At 40.1% G+C, this 21,011-nt stretch overlaps 1 protein-coding gene across 1 annotated transcript in view; it reads left to right on the plus strand.

The window, feature by feature from the left end:
- The window catches only part of LOC121876390 (furin-like protease 2), an 85,272-nt gene that overhangs the window by 45,284 nt on the left and 18,977 nt on the right, over positions 1–21,011 (plus strand). The window contains exons 3-10 of the mRNA XM_042381464.1: positions 1,076–1,235; positions 10,350–10,522; positions 11,550–11,680; positions 12,866–13,011; positions 14,540–14,704; positions 18,767–18,884; positions 19,684–19,847; positions 20,439–20,597. Coding sequence (XP_042237398.1) covers positions 1,076–1,235; positions 10,350–10,522; positions 11,550–11,680; positions 12,866–13,011; positions 14,540–14,704; positions 18,767–18,884; positions 19,684–19,847; positions 20,439–20,597 — 1,216 coding nt within the window. The remainder of the gene's footprint in view (positions 1–1,075; positions 1,236–10,349; positions 10,523–11,549; positions 11,681–12,865; positions 13,012–14,539; positions 14,705–18,766; positions 18,885–19,683; positions 19,848–20,438; positions 20,598–21,011) is intronic.

Consider the following 21,011-nt stretch of genomic DNA (forward strand, 5'->3'; position numbering starts at 1 on the left):
ACACACACACACACACACACACACACACACACAGTATCAACCAGCTGGGCTTCATTTCCTCTCTCTAGTAATACCTCTCCTGGTGTGTGCGTGTGTGTGTGTGTGTGTGTGTGTGTGTGTGTGTGTGTGTGTGAACAAAACATAGTGGTAGTAGTGGTGGTGGTGGTGGTAAGGGCGTCTCTAGGATCGTCAGGACTATTGTGTTGTGGTTTTATAAGGAGGTGGTGGGAAGGTTTGGTAAATTGGGGTAATTTCAGTAATGGCCTCTTGCCCATCTTCCTGCCCATCCTCCTGCCCATCCTCCCTCCCATCCTCCTGCCCATCCTCCCTCCCATCCTCCTGCCCATCCTCCCTCCCATCCTCCTGCCCATCCTCCCTCCCATCCTCCTGCCCATCCTCTTGCCTGTCTCCTCCCATCCTCTCTGCCCATCCTCCTCCATCCTCCTGCCCCATCACACAGCCTCCCATCAGCTGCCTCCCATCCTCCTCCCCATCCTCCTCCATCTTCCTGCCCATCCTCCCCTCCATCTCCTGCTTATCCTCCTCCTCCATCCTCCTGCCCATCCTCCTGCCCATCCTCCCTCCTCCTGCCCAATCCTCCTGCCCATCCCCTCCATCTCACTGTCCCCTCATCTTCCTGCCCATCCTGCTCCATCCTCCTGCCCATCCTCCCTCCTCGTCCTCCCTCATATAGTGACCATTGCTCCTCCATCATTCTATTGACTATCATCCCCCCCATCTCTCCTGCCTCCACTCACTGCTTCACCAACCCCCAAACTCTACTCCTCCCTTCACCCCCCACTACTCCTTACCCCATCTCCTCTTCTCCCTTCATCTTCCCCTCACCTCCATCTACCTCCACCCCCTCGCTTACCCCTCGCCATCCTTACACCCACGAACCTCTGTCCTGCGTGGCAGTGAGAAGTGATACCACCCTCAGTGTCAAGACCTGACTGAATTACTCAGAATAGGCAAACTGTACTACAAGCTTTGTCAATAAATGTGTTAAAATAAAAAACTAAAACCACCCCCCTCATCACCTCACTAACCCTCCTTCTCTCCTTGTCGTTCACAGGACCCGCTGGCGTCGTCGGACATCAACGACGGGGACCCAGACCCGTTCCCCCGCGACAACGGCGACAACCGACACGGGACCCGCTGTGCCGGGGAGGTGGCCGCTGTCGCCTTCAACGATTACTGTGGTGTTGGCGTCGCTTACAACAGTAGTATAGGAGGTGAGTGTGTGTGGGGAGCAACGTTTATCATAACAAACATTTTAAAGAGTTCTGGTTTGGTTAGGTTAGCGCTAGGGTGGTTAATCTTCAGGTGAAATAAACTCCGGTGGAGATTCTTCAGGTGGTAAAAAATATGTCCTCTGGTGGTGGCACCGTTGGTCACAGACTCCATTATGGCCGGTGTTCTGCCTTGACCGGAAGTCAGTCAAGTGTGGAGGAGGTGCCTGGCGTGGTGGTGCAAGATACTATGTCTCTCTCTTAATGACCTTCATATCCAACATCTCTAATGTATCACAGAAATTTGGTTTGATGAAGGAATGGCTGCACAAACTTCAATGTATTAACGAAATGTAAGGGTTTTAAAATACACCCAAAACTATTGTATTATACACAGAGGCACCCATGCTGACTCAGGTGTACAAATACATGTATTAGGGCAGGCCACTTGTCTCCTCTTCAAACAGGGAAGTAATCAAAGAGGTAAATAGGAATTACCCTCCGGCCAGCGTCAGCACACAACGGAAAACCCGGGTGAGGTTATCTTGGCCGTGCAGGAGGCAGACTAAAATATTGGGAGGTGCACCACTCTGCCCACTCGTTGTTATTGGTTCATATAGCCTTATTAGCTCACCCAACCCAGGATATTTACCGCCAAATCTGCTGCTGGGAGGGAGGGGGAGGGGGGGTGCAAGACAGAGGAGATTGTGGTTATTGAAAAATAATATAAATGTTTTTTATTTAGTTTTTAATGGTTCTTTCTACCCGGATACTTTTGTTAAGTTTTTATTACGTTAATGGATTATATTATTCAGTGGTGTACGAAAGACCAGACAAAGGCCTTGATTTATGAACCAATTGTAAAACTGAAAATGAATTTGTCACACCTAATGCTTGACCTTAACGCTGAATGAGTTGTGTTGACGGGACTGGCCTGGCAGGGAAAGCGAGTATAACACATGATTATTGCTTCAGATCATTTGTGTAGACCCCGTGTGTGTATGTGTGTGTATTTTCTGCCAATGTGTGCGTGTGTCTGTGTGTGTATTTTCTGCCGGTGTGTGTATGTGTCTGTGTGTGTATTTTCTGCCGGTGTGAGAGTAGGTCGCCACTGCTGGTGTCATAAGCTACAGCAGATGTGAGAGTGGCGACGGTACTCTCATCTTCCCTCCTCTTGTATAAACAAACCTCATATTTATACACAACTGTTCAGGGACCATTGTTCAGTGCTCCTGAATTAATGCGGAGTCGCCACCCGTGAGCCCAGTTGAGCACCACCGTAATAGTCTTCACGTTATCACTGTCGAAGCAATTAGCAAATGACTTGTTGTAGACCAATCACAGGGTCACTTACAATCGATGTTGTTGCCTGCATCTGAATCCCGAATACTGTATTACATTTATGCTGTTATGTTTAAAATAATGCTTTGCAAATTTAAATATTTTGTTATATTAAAAGAGGAGATATAGCAACATTACCCGTCAAATAAGTCTGTAGATAGTGTAAATATAGAATTGAGTGGCAGACGCTTAGAGTTGTTTTGTATCTAAGCTGGTGTATGGTGACACATAGTGGTGTTATGAACGCTTCATTTTTAGTCGTTCTGTGCACTCCTCTCACCATACGTCGTGTTAGTTGAACGTTACACTCCAGCGGTGTAACAAACATCACATCATCCTCTCGCAACATGACACAACTACTTGTACACTGAGCTTTATATTTTTCACTTCACGTCGAATACCAGCGGCGTGAGTTACCTTTGTGCTCCAACACGCGGGGATGTAAATGTGTAGGTGGCGCCCCCAAGTCCCGCATATACTCGTTTGAGACCGAGACAAGTTCAGCATGTGAGCCTGGTGGGTGAGCAGGCTGTTGTGGTCTTTTCCTCAAGAGTATCCTGGAGGAGCTGTATGGTACACAGTGAGGGCCTCCTCCCCTGCCACGCCGTGAAGACACTGGTTAACACCTTGAGCCGCCAGACGTGATAAGGGTCAGCTCCGAGGCTCACTGTCACACACCTGGCTGGGTCCCCCTGTTAGGGTCCTTACTCGTGCAAACAAAATTGAATAAATAACTAAGACAAAGTTCTTACTCCGAAAAGAAACTATTAACTTAGGTACTTCCTTGTTTGTCCACCAAATTGAAGATATATATGTTATAGTTACAACATTCTTATGTAACTTGATTAACAATTGATACTAAGTCAAGTCAGTGTGTGTGTTGGCCAGTCAATGAGTCAGGATTGGTATTCATAGAGCTATTGACTCAACCTATAATTTAATGAAAACTCCGTCCCATAAAACCAGCTTGCAAGTGTTGTCAGCTGAAATGTGAGTGGTTTAAGTTGTGTGGTGTAAAGGCGTTGTGTTATTGTGTTGTGTGCGCCGGGTCGGTGTTGCGTGATGACTACAGCCATTAATGCTTCCGACACAATACTGTACTCTTGTTTTAAATTAAAGCTCAAAACTGATCACCAATAAAATGTTTTAAAACTGAAAAAAAAAGTTACTACAGTGTTGTAGATGTCGAGGTTCGGCACAGTGCAGTCCTTATAAGGGTTAATGTTTATCGTGACCTAACTGACATGGACATCCCCGGGCTTTTTCCACAAGACTCCCAGCCAGTCTGTCAGGTCAAGAAAGGCTTCTTCCTCCTAATTGTGAGACCTGAACGCTGGTACTTTAGCATTTGTTAAAAATAAATAAATAAATAAATAAAATACAAAATCAGGAAACTCCAGAGGGGAAGAAAGCACTTCCCCCCCACCTCTTCGGACCCCCATGCTCAGTTTGTGAAAATTTTATACTTCCAGGTTCGAAAGTTTGGTAATTTAAGAACCTGTGTTGGTCACTAAGGACCGCTGGTCTCATCTCATAATGAACACGTTGGGTAAGACACACACACCCTCGCCTGGCTGTGCTGGCATGCTGCTGTGCTCTTTGGTGACACAATGGATAAAGTTGTTTGCAAGTACTATGTTATCTTGGCCATTCATATTACTTATTGGTCACTTTCATGGCACAGTCGCTGAAGTTTGGTATATTAACGGGTGTGTGGTGAAGTGTGGGGGCTGTGCGTGGCCCACGGGTGATGAAGTGGCAACTGCGGCGAGTATTTACCGGAGACCCCCCAGTGAAAGTAGCCAGTGTGTCAAGGTTGAGACGTGCCGCGGGTATGCAAGGGTTTAGTGAAAGGTTTTAGCACTGTGCTTGATAGCGGTGAATTAAGTGCTACTGCTACCCTAGTACTGTACTATGATACCATACTGAGTGGAATCCCCAAAGACCTTTATTTGGCTATTTATAGATCCGCACCAGTTTGTTGGGACTGATAGGGTACATAGACTCTTAAGGTTTACATCAACGCTTAAGGCCTGTTAGAACTGTAAGAGATTAGACCCAGCGCCAGTTAATCATATCCCAAGACACTTTTAATGCCAGCTGGCTGTCTTCAAAGCACTGGAACTAATCGTAGCCGCGACCTGTCCGCCCTACCTTGCCTCATTTACGGCGTGTGGAGTTAGTGCATCTTACGTGTGGCTAGCAGTGATAGTCCGCATCGGGTTTCAGACAATCATCGTACTCGCTTGCCTCGTTAGTAATTATTCTGTCACTTGGGTGTTTTAGAAGAGTGTGAAACGAAGTGTGAGGAGTTATGCGTGACAGTAGAGGAGCCACCCTTTCAACGTGGGTCAGCAGTCATATATCACCCACAAGAAGAAATGGAGCTTCTAAAACACTCAACTTGCGTTCTTGGTGTAAATGTGTAAATACATACATTCTAGGCCTTATGGAGACAGCTTAACATTCGAAAATGTTAGTTTTTGGTGCTACTTTATAGTATGCTCGTTAGACCGCATACTATAGTAGCAAGTAGATAAGTGCAAACATTCACTAGTCGATCCATAGTTTACCATGATGAGATGTATCAAGTGAAACATGTATATGGAGCAAGTAACAAGATCACTAGATTACAAGATGTTGTAACCGCTAGATTAAGGTTAGGATATAAGTACCTTTGGCAGTATGTTCCTCAAGCAGATGTAAACAAAACTAAATGTAAAGTGTGTGGCCAGACATACAGCCACACACTTGAACACTACGTCCTCGACTGTGTGAAGATAGAACCTTTTAGGGACAGGTCCAAGCACACTGTGTGTGAAATGGCACAACACTTCATCTCTAATGGCAAGATAGCCGACATATTAAGATTGTACCCACTTTTTTGCACTTAGTAACTGTATCAGTTCTCATGTATAGAACCAAACACACAATGTGCTTGAATACTTCTCACGCAAATGTGAATAACAAAGTGTGAGGCCAGACATACTGCCTCACACGCCTGTACTCACGCATTTGTGCATAAGTTACCCTTTATGTATAGAACCAAACAAATAATGTAATTGAAATACTGTGTAGCATTCAGTGCCATAATATCCTGACCACGGGGGTTAATTATTATGACCCGTTGTAAACTCTACTTTGTAATCCTTTTGCGCTACCGCTGACAGGATGAGTGTGGGGTGCACAATAAAGTAGCCGATGTTAGCGGCAAAAAAAAAAAAAAATCTTATAGTAGCACCTATTATTTTATATAAAACCTTAGTATCTTTTCGTTTCTGTTTCCTCCCCAGCATATTAAAAGATGACTGTTACACAAAGAATAAGTAAAATGATCAACTGTGTGGAGTATACTGTACTGTACAGCGTGTGTTGTGAAAGTGGAAACTCGGGGGCGGTGGCGTCACTTGGTAAAATGGGACGGGCTCTAAACCTGTCCAAGTCTACCTCCGGGATTGCGTTTGCTGTGAGTGGGAAGTCACGGTCTGAGAGTCAAAGTATTTCTCTCTGCTGCGTCTCTCTGTAAAGGCTTGCTAATTCCAGCGAGCAAACAGAAATTAAGAGTTACTTTCCCGATCTGTGTGTGACAGTGGTGAGTGATCCAGGCCGACCAGGGGCACCGCCTCCAGCCATCCCCACCTTCACCCTTCACTGGGGCTCTCCACACCTCACTGAGGCTCTCCACACCTCAACCCCTCACTGAGGCTCTCCACACCTTAACCCCTCACTGAGGCTCTCCACACATTAACCCCTCACTGAGGCTCTCCACACCTCAACCCCTCACTGAGGCTCTCCACACCTCAACCCCTAACAGAGGCTTTCCACACCTCATTCCTGGACTCGTGTACCCAGATCTGACGTAACAGGTCATCCCATATAAAACACAATATAGTGTATTATATTAAACTCATTGGTTGTGGACACGTGCTAGCTGACTATTTGTTTACTTGTCTTTGTGAGTTAATTATAAAAATGATATGTGTTAGACTTGTTTGTTATGTCCCAACATTTCCAATGACATTATCATTCCTCCCGTGGATATTTACTGTGTGACATCCTCCTTTTTTAGGAGATATATATATATATATATATATATATATATATATATATATATATATATATATATATATATATATATATATATATATATATATATATATATATATATATATATATATATATATATATATATATATATTATATATATATATATATATATATATATATATATATATCTATATACAGTGGGGTATGCTATAACGAACGTAATTGGTTCCAGAACCTCGTTCGTTATAGCATTCGTTCGTTATAGGATTAATCCGTTCCAGGCCCCCAAATACAACCACTTAACACTGAAAAAATTCTGTGGAAAATGTAAAAAATACGGTACTTTATCTTACCTTAGTGTTATTCAGCATGCAGGTACCCCTAAACACTGGCACATCACTATCACTTCCACTGGGAGTCTTGGCTTTAAGGTCCTCAAACAATTGTTTAGCCTTCTCACAAATTATAGCTTCACTAATGTTACCACCTGCCATTTTTTTCTCCTTTATCCACACTAAGTAAATTTTCCATCTCTTCAATCACATTACACTTTGCTTTGCTAAGTCTAAAGATTCCCTTAGCCACTTGCACAGTTTTTAACTCCTCTTTATTCTTCAAAATCGTACATATAGTCGATTTAGCCATCCCATGTTCATCACTAAGTTTCGCAATGCTTCTTCCATTCTCACGTTTCTTTACAATTTCTTTCTTAGTTTCAAGGGTTATTAGCTTTCTCACTCGCTTTGAACGATTCATTGTTACAATTGTATACTTGTACAACAAAATAGTTATACAAATAACGCGAATTTCCACATCAAAAGACGAAATTTCAACAATAACAGTGGTGCACTGGCTACACAATGAGACAAAGATGGCGCCTGACGCTCTTGTTGTGGTCGCGGTACAACAATATTCATGCGCCAGGCGAAATAGTCCCGTATTCATCCGCGTTCGTTGTAGGAGTTGCGTTCGTTATAGCATTCTCAATTTTATAGGTAAAACCGTTCGTTATAGGAATATTCGTAGTAGGATCCGTTTGTTATAGCATACCCCACTGTACTGTATATCAGTTGTTATATTAGTGTTGTTTTATTGAATAGTTGTCATGCCAAGTGCTTTGTGAGCTATATATTCTTATACTTTTACCTACTTTTACTTTTATCCTCTTCTCCACTGATCGGCTTGTTAACCACTTGGGCAGTCGGTCGCGTCTCTGTTACACACTGTTGGAAAGTACTGTGCATGCACTGGCTCCTGAGTATATCTGAACCTACTCCAGTGTTGGTCAAATCTGGCCTTGGATGAGCTCAGACTCGGCGCCGTCACAACACTCTCTGGAAGATTGTTCCTAGAATTCACAACTCTCACTCCAAAAAAGTTTGTCCTTACAGTTTTCTGAACTTGTGGCTTCTTCAATCTTGACCTGTGACCCCTTGTGGGGCGGACGTCCGCCAGCTCCAGGTATGTACATTCGACCGAGTAGTGCCCCCTCAGATGTTTATACACTTCGATAAGGTCGCCCCTCGCCTGTCTGTAGTATAAGCTGGGTAACTTAGGTTCCATAGAATGGCATCAGTCTGGTGGCCCTCCTTTGGACATTTTTAATCAATTGACAGTCTAGCATACCTCGGGGACCAGGCGGGGAGACAGTACTCAAGACGGGAAAACACCTCACCCTTGAAGATCGTGACGAGTGACGGACCATCCAGATATTTAAAAGACATTCTCAAAGACTTACTAGTTTCGTTGCCTGATTCACTTCTCCTCACAATGGCCCGAGAACTCAAGTTCATTGTCGACATACACACCCAGGTCCTTTTCACATTTGGTCTCAATTTATGCAGTTTCTTCATCCTGTTGGGGTATGTGATACGCCTCCTTACTGTTGGTGTAACCCAGGTGCATCCTTTTGCACTTCGTGACATTGAATCTTAGCAGCCATTTCTTAGACTATTCTTGAAGCTCATAGAAGATCTTTCTGTAGCTCTTCACAGTTTGTTTGGTTCTTAATTTCTCTAAATACGTTGGCGTCATCCGCAAACATTTGTATGGAGGAGTGTATAGCTTCTGGCATGGCATTTGTGAAGCAAACAAACAACAACGGGGCCCAATACACTGCCCTGTGGTACCCAGCTTGTTACGGGTACATATGAAGATTTCGTACCATTTATCACCACACACTACTTGCGGTCATGCAGAAAGTCTCCGATCCACGCTAGGACACTTCCTCGAATCTTGTACCCTTCCAATTTAATTCTCAGCCTTTCATGGGGAGATCTGTCGAAAGCCTTGGCAAAAATAAGAAAAAAAAGATCAAAAGTGAGAAACAATATATGTATGTTGTGTTGTCAGTAGTACGTGAAACAATTGAGAACCTACAATTGCGTGTAAATGAGGCAGAAAGTCAGATCAGCAACCTGGGACTTGGTCACAATTTTCGTGATGCCATATGGCAGCAGGGTCTACCATTAGACAATACATTATGCTTTCAATATCTTCCCAGGCGGTAGTACCACAAGTGGGGTACCACAGGGCAGTGTATTGGGCCCGCTGTTGTTTGTTTGTTTCGTAAATGACATGCCTGACGTTGTACACTCCTCCATACAAATGTTTGCCGATGACGCCAAATTATTTCGGGAAATTAAGAACCAAGCGGACTGTGAAGAACTGCAGAAGGACCTCTGTGGGCTCCAGGAATGGTCGAAGAAATGGCTGCTGAGATTCAATGTCACGAAGTGTAAGAGGATGCACCTGGGGCGTACCAACGGTAAGGAGGCATATCATATGTCCCAACGGGATGAAGAAACTGCACTAGTTGAGACTGTGTGTGAGAAGGACCTAGGTGTGTGTGTTGACAATGAGCTGAAGTTCTCGGGCCATTGCGAGAAGAAGGTAAATCAGGCAAATAAATTGTTGGGTCTTATACGAAGGTCGTTCAGATATCTAGACGGTCCGTCCCTCGTAACGATCTTCAGGAGTGAAGTGCTTCCCCATCTGGAGTGCTGTCACCCCATCTGGTCCCCGAGATATGCTAGGGACTGTCAGTTGGTTGAAAATGTTCAAAGGAGGGCCACCAGACTGGTGCCTGCACTTCGGCACCTCAGCTACCCTGACAGATTGGAGCGCCTGAACTTGCCTAGCTTATACTACAGACGGGCAAGGGGGGGACCTAGTTGAGGTGTATAAGCATCTCAGGGGGCACTACTCAGTTGAGTGTCCTTACTTGGAGCTGGCGGACGCTCGCCCCACAAGGGGTCACAGCTCAAGATTGAAGAAGCCGCAAGTCCAGAAAACCATGAGGGCATACTTTTTCGGAGTGAGGGTTGTAAACTCTTGAAACAATCTACCAGAGAGTGTTGTGACGGCACCGAGTGTGAGCTCTTTCAAGACAAGACTTGACCAACACTGGAGCGGGCTCAGGTACATTCAGGAGCCGGTGCATGCCCAGTATTTGCCAACAGTGCGTGACAGAGATGTGACCGATCGCCCAAGCGGCTAACAAGCCGATCAGTGGCGAAGGGGATAAAAGTAAAAGTAAAAAGTTTGATAGCTGCCTACTGCCTACAAAGGTATTTTCTCTCTTATCAGTGGTATGCTGAGGTAGCCTATGTTGAATATTGGTTACTTAACTGTTACATTGTCCCACAGAAGCCTCATTGTTATGTGTAAGCCTCCGATTAAATTAGGATGTTGACAGCATTTTAATTTGTATTGTAATCTGTGTTGCAGGTGTGAGGATGTTGGATGGAACCGTGAATGATGCAGTGGAGGCCCGGGCTATTTCCCTCAACCCCGAGCACATCGACATCTTCTCAGCGTCTTGGGGACCTGAGGACGATGGCAAGACAGTTGATGGCCCGGGACCCTTGGCCAAGAGAGCCTTCATCAATGGTGTCATCAGGGTATGAGAACTTCCGAGTCTGCCATAGTATTCATTTTTTAATTGAGCGGAAATTCAGTGTGTTTAAAGCCTGTTGCATATTTTTTTCTGTTAGTATCATAATTTTTGTCAGATACCTTAGATCTCTTGCTGATAGATATTTAAATTAGTTTCCAAGTAGGTATATCTGGTAAACTCTTTCTTTATATATTAAGTTTTAGCTTTGTCACGGGCACAGAATGAAGGATTATTTTGCTGGCCATATTTCAGCCTGCAGTACCATGATTTTTGACAAGCACCTTCCTAGGAATAGTGGCATTTCACTGATATTTATACTTTGATATACAGTATTCATTTATTTACTGTATTTGCAGTATTTTTTGTATGTACTCTAGTTATATATTCAAGGAATGTGTTGAATTATGAGATTGGTGTACAGTATACAGTAAACCTTCGATAACTCGGCACATATGGGGCTCTGGCCTTGCTGAGTTATCCCAAGTTCTGACTTATCGAGGCACTTCCTCCCCCCTCCTACAGAAATATAACAATAAAAAGTTATTGACCCATATATGTGTACATATAATTACTAAATGTAAGAAAGTAACACTTACCAGCACTGCAGGTGAAGAATGAAGCATCATAGCAGGTGACACATGCATGGTAGGTGACACATGCATGGTAGGTGACACAGAGGTATGGTAGATGACACAGAGGCATGGTAAGTGACACAGAGGCATGGTAGGTGACACAGGTATGGTAGATGACACAGAGGCATGGTAGGTGATGCAGGTGGCCAGATATACCGAGATTTTCCCTGTTAATTTTACATATCTCAACATTTCCCATGTTATACTAATACATTCCGAGACCATATCCATGCCGAGTTATATGGAATTCCGAGTTATCACATGCCGAGTTATTGAGGGTTTACCGTAATTAATATCATGTTTTATATTCATTGTTTTATCAGTAAAGATTTAATCTGGCAAAAGTAGGCTTATGTATTTCTTCATCATTTATTAATAAGCAATATTTTCCGTGTGTAGGGTCGGCATGGCAAGGGCTCCATCTTCGTGTGGGCGTCTGGTAATGGCGGGCGACACACAGATAACTGCAACTGTGACGGCTATACCAACTCCATCTTCACACTGTCTATCTCGTCAGCTTCACAGAGAGGGTGAGTAATAAAGACCACACAAGTATGGGGGAGGGGGACCTCGGGGCACGTTCAGTACCGCTATCTTTTTTATCAGGTATTTTTAGTAGAATTTTCTGTAATATATTTGTTTTAATGCAGTTTTGAAAATAGTAAATTAGTCATTCATAAGAAGTGTAACCAAACAGAATCTAACAATCCCCAAAGTGCTTCAGAAGTGCATGCGGTTGTCTGTGCATCAATGAGAATCCAACTTTGCAGTGGTTTATGTTGCAAATGTACTGTACTGTCATGTTATTAAGGTGTGAGGGACATATGTCAGGCCACACTAGCATTGTCAAAAATAAATCATTCTTCAATCATGGATAAGCTTTTCCTCTTCTTCCATACAGTTTTTACCATCACAGACCAACAGCCTTTGCAATTCCTGTAGTCACCATTTTGTGCATTTTTTCTGGTCATCTGTCCAGTATTTCTAGTCTGGTTTATAGGTTATTAGTCAGTGAAGGATGTTAATAATAATAGTGTGTACAGTAGGGCAGGTCACTTGAAGATTAGTCTCAGCTACCAAAGGTTAACATCATAAAGACAATGTCATTAACACCTCTCAGGTTCTTGTTTCAGCTCACTTTAATCAGGATGGATAAAGTTGGGTATAGTTATTGGTGCAGTGGTACCTTTGTTTTATATTAAGAATGGTCATTCATAGATTTGAGAGGCAATAATTTTAATGTGTGTACAGTGTTTTATTTTTCTACACACACAAGATACACATCATTTGTATTATGAAGGGCAGTAGCATGTCATTCAGACTTCAAAAGATAAAGAAAAGTAACAGAACTACAGGTGGGTGGACATGTTTCAAGGGGCACCCATTCCTCCATGAACTCCTCATACAGTTATGATATAAATATATGTTGAAATTGTATTATAACTGATTGATGAGGTACAGTATATACCAGCTTACATTCTGTACTGTAAAACTATTATCAAGGTGATATTTTTTTTTTTTGGTAATTTTGTAATTTAAATAGTAGAGTATATCATGCTTTAACGTACATGTGTTCTGTTGTTTTTAGTTAATATACTATATTTATGTCTCTCTTTTGTTGTTGTTTTCGTATTTAATGAGATATTTAATGGTACAGTATACTGTATAAGAGATGCCATGGCAGCTTTATTAATGTAATATAACTTTGACTGCAGGTTTAAGCCATGGTACCTGGAGGAATGTTCTTCTACTCTGGCAACAACATACAGTTCAGGAACACCAGGACTCGATAGTAGTGTTGCCACAGTTGATATGGATGGCAGTCTTAGGCCTGATCGTATGTGCACTCTTGAACACACAGGTGAGAAAAGATTAATGTTCTGAAGAAGGCTTGATATTTGTCTTAATAGAACTGAGTTTCACAGTAATTGAGTAGCATCTTATATCCCAGCACATAAGGTATACCAAAGTTGTAAGTGCTGTATAGTACATCACTGTACAGTATTTATTTGCAGTTGAAATCTGTTAGAATCTTGTATCGTAAAGATAAATCAGTACAGTATTTCCCATTCAGAATGTTCTAAAAAAAAAAAAATTATCAATCAACAAACTCAACTCAGAAACTTAGTAGCATTTGAAATACAGTTGGGTCTTTATTTACGCGGTCAATTGAACCCGCGGAGTACCGCGTAAAACGAGAAACGCGTAAATGAAATAACAGAACATGTGGGATTAATTGAAATAGAGACTGGGCCGACCCCCAAACTCCACTTTTTCCGACACAATACGTACCTTGTAGTCAAAATAACATCTTAATTTTATGATGGTATGCACACACAATTAATAATTAAGAGAAATAGCAATAATATTAGGTTTTTTAACACTTATATTAGTAGAAAAGATGGCTGGGCACATGGGGATGGGGGGTTGGTTCCGAGGCAGAGGGCAGATTATTGGCCCTCACCTGTATCACTTTTATCAATTGTATCACTATCCACCACAGAGGCTTGCAGGGCCTCTTTGTCAAACCCCTCAAAGTCCATATAAGTCCATATCCTCACTATCACTCACTGACTTGGGCCAGCTGTGGTGGGTGGCGGGTGAAGAACCCGGTAATTTTTTGATGACTGGGCGACCTTGTGCGCACCCTGCCCGGGCCGCTTCCTGCGTAAATGACCAAATTTGCCGCGTAAATCAAGCATTTCAATTCTGGCAAGGCACCGCGTAAATGACGAAACGCGTAAACCAAATCCGCGTAAATCCAGACTCAACTGTACTCTATTTCATGTTTGAAATAAATCATATTTATTTGAAAAAATTAGTCATTTGCTTGTTAAAAAAAATTTGGGACATAACGGCAGTCAGTCTGTACTTTTGTTACACATGAGCTTCATTGTCCAGTGTTAGTACAGGAGGAAACCGGAGTACCCGGAGAAAACTATGAGGAGGATACCAGAGGATATGATGACAAAATGAGTGATAGAGGTAATGTAGCAGGAAGGGTTGAGGGAGACAGCTAGCATACATTATGGGAGGGAAAGGAGGTACAGTAATAGGAATAGAGAAGAAAGACAAAACACTGATGTTATATTGTTTCAATGGAAACATTGGTGATGGAAAATTAATGATACTCTACATGGGAAATAAGCGCTGAAAAGAAGATTTTTATATTTTTTATCTTATTTGTACACCTTCCACTGTATTTTCTCATAGGATTTCCATACTTTGTTTAGTTTGTTATGATGAAGATATGGATAGTTTGATAATTATTCCACTTTCAGAAATATGCATAGGAAATAAAGCTTGAGTGTATATCTTGTTTGACATTTTTAATTTTTAAAGTAAGAATGTAATTTGTTGCAAGAAACTAAAGTAATTTTTACATGCAGGTACAAGTGCCTCAGCACCTTTAGCAGCAGGGTTGTGTGCCCTGGCTCTAGAGGCAAACCCAGATTTAACATGGCGTGATATGCAACATCTTGTGGTCATGTCTTCACGCTTTGAGCCACTGAGTCAAGAAAGGGGCTGGTTCATCAATGGTATTGGACGGAGTGGTGAGTAATTCCTTTTACATGAGGGGTACAATATTTAATTTTCATGTAGCATTATTGCATCTTAGCCTGGATTGCTATAGCTTTTGAGTGTTGCACTAACCCTTAGGCCTTTCATACCCGGAGTTGCTTGAAGCATGATCATTTTAATTGTCCATCTCGTAACTATGTAAATGATGTTAGTTTTTTAAAGCCATTTAAAAATTGAAATGCATTCAAAATTTCTTAATTGAGTCAAATGTGTGTTTTAACCAAGCTACCAAATAATAATCCACATACAGTACTGTACTGTATACTTAGAAGACAACAGCTTGACACACACCTCTCCTACACCTCCACTGAAAACCTTCATAAAAGTCATTTTCCTTATTTATTTCTAACTAAACATCCACTGTATTGAATAATTATGTTTATTAATATATGTACTGTGCTGTATAGGGCAGTTTTGAAAGAGCTCCATAACAAGAAATTCATAAGTTAGCTTCAGCTGGTTATCTGTTTAAACAGGTCTGAGCCAAGTTTTTGTTCATTTAAATCTTTACCTCCTACAATGCGGTTTATCTGGAATGAAGAACAAAACACACACACACACACACACACACACACACACACACACACACTGACTTACTTACTTACTTACTTACTTACTTACTTAATTACTTACTTACTTACTTAATTACTTACTTACTTACTTACTTACTTACTTACTTACTTACTTACTTACTTACTTACTTACTTACTTGATTCACTGTCATTCATTCAATCTTACTGCTGTAATAGACAAGTTCAGGACAATAAAGTACTCCTCTTCCTTATCTTTGCAGTTTGAATTAGGTGATCAACCTTGTTCAACCTTCACCCATTAACTTGAGTGTTCTTGAAGATTGTAGTTGTCCTTGAGATTAAAGAAGAAGACTCTAAATTGGAGATGAAATGATAGTCTTTCTCTTTCGTTTTCTCTTCTCTTTGGGTGTGTGTTTATACATGTACTAAAAATACAGAACCTTTGCATACACAACACTTGCCAGTACTGTACATTACTACCCCATTTTGCACTTTATTCCCACTACTTTTCAGTTTATTTTGAACAGTTCAAAACTCGATACAATTAAGTATCATTTGAAGCAGTTTCATAAAAAGGAATATCATTGAAACAATACTGGAGACACACTTCATAACAGTTAGACATTTAATTAAAATATGTGAGTCAATAGGGCAAATATTAATAACACTTATAATATTACAATATATAGTACACGGTAATATTAAAAAAAAACTGAATGCCATACTGCTAGAAGACTGTTTAAGAGCTTTACGGGTTCGATTACCGTAAGACACCCATAGTCATACCTACGGATGGCTATATACAGTACAGTATTTTGGTGATCTGTGGGTGTAATATCGGCAAGCCTGTCTCAGTAATCTGATGGAATGTCAATTTATAATGAAATGGTGTCAAAGGTTATGACACAGTGGTATAATGCAAAATATTGTCTCTATATTATGAATTTCTGTGGGAGTCAAGTGCAAAATGGGGTAGTGTCCCACTTTCTCACCATCTGATAGTGTAGAGTGCACCATTCCTAGTAAGAGATATCAAACCTGATGGATCTCTCTCACTCTCTTCATATCAGTAAGGACTGCCATTGGATGAAGATTGTTTCTCCAGTGAATGGCTTCTGTCTTCGGTGTTACCATGTTTCATAACAGACCATGTCCCAGTCAAAGACATTTATAGATATTCATGATATGTTCTCATACTCCAAACTACTCTCCAGAGATGACTACTTTTATTTTTATTTTCCTGTGTATCTTTTTAGATACATCAACCAGCTCTAAGAATGCCAACCCAAACTGACTAATTGACTTGACTTAACTAAGTTTTGAAGTGATATTTTAGGTTACCCCAGACTACTGTAGCTTAAGGCAAATGTTCACACCCTTATTTCCAAAACTTTGCCTGTTTTTGTGAATATATTTCTACTTATATGTGATAAACTCATGGACTAAAAACAGGTAGGAAGTATCCAAATACTCTGCAGTCAGTGTTAAGATAAAAGACAACCCTTATGAAGATTTATAACATTTCTTCAAATACATATAACTACCCAGTACATGTTGAGTAATTTGTTGATAAGAGATAATTATAATGTGGATTAGGATTGGGTATGTTCTGCATGGGTGGTGCCAGTGAATGATAGATTACTGTACTGTATTTTGAAATTTTGTGCTAATGAATAAAATATAAATATAATTTTTCCTGGCTCTTCAACCTAAATGCCATACTGCATGTCTCAGGTTCTTAGAATCATTCAATATAATTATTGTTTTGCTAAATAAGCATTTTGATTTATTCATAAATATTTGGATTAGAATTTTATGTTCTTCGAAGCAAAATGTAAATTTGATGTAAACATAATGCCAAGAAATCCTTAATGTATCTTTTTTCTGAAGCCATATACAGTACCTATATTAAAGCCATATACAGTACCTATTTTAAAGCCATATACAGTACCTATATTAAAGCCATATACAGTACCTATATTATAGCCATATACAGTACCTATATTAAAGCCATATACAGTACCTATATTATAGCCATATACAGTACCTATATTGCCTTTTGAGCATCCCAGACATGATAACATCACTGACTACCTCCCATTATTTTAAATCAAATATTTAGTAATTATTTAACCTGTAATGGTAGATAATCAGTGGTGTTTGTCAGATATTAGGAGCATGCCTTTGCTTGCATTAGCAAGGCTTTGTGCTAATCTGTATGTATAGCCTCATAAGTGTTGCTTTTCTGGCATAGCAAGTCGTAGCTATGTGTTCACTGCATGATGGACTACCAGCCATCACAAGACTCGAGACAATGTTGAAGTAGACAGACAGACACAAGTGAGTGCAACAAGCCTCAGCAACATCGCAATGGACAAAACAGCCTAGGAATACAATCAGGTCACACTGAGACCCAGAACCTCAGCCATTGTAAGGTAATGTGAGTTCCTGGTGTGTGTAAACCTAATGGTTTATGTATGCACTAATTTAACTCAGACTACTATGACCATTTTTTTGGTGACATGAGAATAATGGTGACTATTGAAAGTGCTACTACCAGTTTTTCCAGGTGTTTTGAGGTTCTGTTCTGCAAGATAGCTTTTTTAAAGAATTATTGTATTTTTACCTCATTGCTTGGATAATCTATGCTGAATGAAAGTGCATATTTAGGTTTATAAAGCTTACGGAAGCCAGACAACAAGATAAAGTAACTGTACAACAAGCAGAATTACTGTACTGTACTGTACAGTACATGAGCAGCTTGGTGCATCTACTCCACCCTACTGAGTTGGGAATGGAGTGGGCTTGATGGATGGCTGGATGGTGTTTCAGTTGTAGTATATTACAGTACTTCACTGATAGCTTTCATTGCTCTAAATACTGTAGTTGTACTGTTACTGTTTATATATATATATATATATATATATCTATATATATATATATATATATATATATCTATATATATATATATATATATATATATATATATATATATATATATATATATATATATATATATATATATATATATATATATATATATATATATATATATATATATATATATATATATATAATACAGGGTATATGTAAATTTTTCTGTTGCAAGTTTATTAGACAAGCTAATAATTCAGTTTGTCCAGCTAATCACTGATGGTAAATTTGTGTCCCCTTTGTACTGACCATCAGTGAGTGTCTGTTTATGTTCCACGAATTTATTTATTCAGTATTTTCACTGTCCAGAAAAACTGTGTCACTGGTGTACCAGAGCCTCCATCACAAAATTAATCTTTTAATTTTTAGTATTTTGCTAATTCTTTGAAGGACTTTATTTTATTAAGGTAATACATAGTGTGTTGATGTACTTCACCAAGTTGGTTATTGAAGTATTGAAGCAAATTAGTTGATAATGAGATTAGATTTATTGAAATTTAATTTGCAACATTTGTAAAATGCTGTCATGGACTGTCATTAATATAGTTGTTCATGTTATGTTTGCAGTGAGTCACAAGTTTGGCTATGGTCTGATGGATGCCGGCAAGTTGGTGGAGTTAGCGGAAAAATGGACCACCGTTCCACCTCAACATGTCTGCCAGAGTATTAAGGACCGAACTGATCAGTAAGTATCTATAAAGATTTTAAGTGTTGTACTGTAGTGACAAATATGTGTGTGTGTGTGACGTATGACAGTCCACATACTTAGTTTAATCTCTTGGGTACGGGGATCTCTCTGAGCTGAAGAAAATCATCTGGCATTATCTAAATAAAATACTGTAGTAAAAGTGATGTTCAGTAGTTAAGGGGGTAATGAAAGATGGCGAGAACCTTAGAGCAGTCTTATTATCTTGGAAACTCTTCATCATACTTTATAATTAAATGACTTCTCAGTTACAGTGAACAAGGCACTATTGTTGGATAATTAACCCCTTGTTTATGGGGTTGCCTCTGAGCTGAATAAAAGTCTCGCATTAGCCAAATAAAATACTAAAAGTGGCATACCTGTAGTGAAGGGGCTAAAAGTGACATAGCATTCCATTCTAATGCAGATCTCCATTCTCTCAATACAGTACATGTACAGGTGTTCACAGATCTCACTGTGCAGTAGGTAACACATCCTTGATATCTCGGAATTCTAAAACATGTGGCATTAAGTCCCTCACAATCATAATTTTATTCCAATTTTCTTCTCTCGTTTATCATGTCTTTTCTCCAGATATAATTCCCAAGATTATGTTGCCAGTGTCACTGCTGTAATCTCTTTAGCAGACCGATCCCCCAAAATAACTAAATAATCAAAACAATATTAACTATACTGTATTCATCTAGTTTCTCAATATATTATGCACCTCTTGACACTATTGGTAGGAATATTCAGCTGTAATGTTCTTCCTCTAATCAACGTGTTTTCATCTTCTCAGGGGGATTCCTACAATTATGGGAGAGTCAGTGTTCGCAGAGATCACCACAGATGGCTGTGCAGGAACCTCTAGAGAAGTCCGTTATTTAGAACATGTACAAGCAAGAGTTTCTCTTCGATTCCTCCCTCGTGGAAACATCAGAATCAAACTTAAATCCCCCTCTGGTACGTTTAGTTTTTGTTCACCTGTAAATTATATGTTTGACAAAGATCTTTGGAAGTCTAATTTTAGATGAACACATTTTTTATGCAGTATGTGCAACATCTATTGTATGATCTGTATCTTACAATAGTATGATAAAATGTTTAGACATGAAGTAATGAAAGAATTTCCTAAACATTTAAATGGACATACCACCGTCTTAGCATAATCCTAGTTTCACTCTGAGCCCTTCCCAACAAGCTCTCAACACAGGGACAGCATTCAACATTTTCCCATTTATTAAGTAGATTTTTAATGCATCCCAGTTTTTTTTTTATTTACTCTCTCTGAAGCATTTTCTTGTTTTTCTTAATCCATAAATACTCTACCACAGCTAAATTATTTTCCTTCTCCAGAAACTTTTCATTTACTTATGGTTGTTGTTGCAAAAACTTGATCCCACACACCCTCTGCCTTTTCTAAAACACTGATCCTCTTCTTGTACACTTTTGGTTTTTGCTACCATTCTCCTAATGATAATATTACCATACACATTCCCTGATAAACCCTGTATAACTTTAATTAATTTTGTTTAATTGTGCTTTTGTTTTCAGGCACCACCTCTACACTGTTATTTGAAAGGCCGCGGGATGTGTTCTCAGAAAAGTTTGATGACTGGCCATTCCTCTCAGTCCACTTTTGGGGGGAGAAGGCAGCAGGGACCTGGCAGCTGCAGGTCACTAATGCTGGGGCAAAACAGGTTCACCACCCAGGTACAGCACCTTATTTCTCTATTTTACTTGGGCTTTCCTCCTCCTTTTCAAGTTTTACATTAAAATGAAAAGCATACAATATAATTTGTTCATGTCTTTCATAAATTTAACTCAATTACCTGAATAAATTGACTGTACTGAATATTTCTCTTCAAGAATAAATAACTCTTAGTGAAATGTTCTTTCTGCAACTGATTATCCAATGAGTCACTTGATGTTTGGATACATATTCTGAAGCCCTACACCCAGGTGTAGCCCTACTCAAAATGTGGTACTGTAAACAGCATAATTATGTAAATTGAGTTTCATACTATACAGGGGTATACTGTATTTACTGATAGGTGTTTTACAGGTCAGTGATATTGTGTATGGAAAGTGTTCCTCAGTCTTCACTGAGCTATATGTTATCCACTT

The sequence above is a fragment of the Homarus americanus genome, unplaced genomic scaffold, assembly GCF_018991925.1.
Source record: "Homarus americanus isolate GMGI-L3 unplaced genomic scaffold, GMGI_Hamer_2.0 scaffold34921, whole genome shotgun sequence".
Lineage (NCBI taxonomy): Eukaryota > Metazoa > Arthropoda > Malacostraca > Decapoda > Nephropidae > Homarus > Homarus americanus.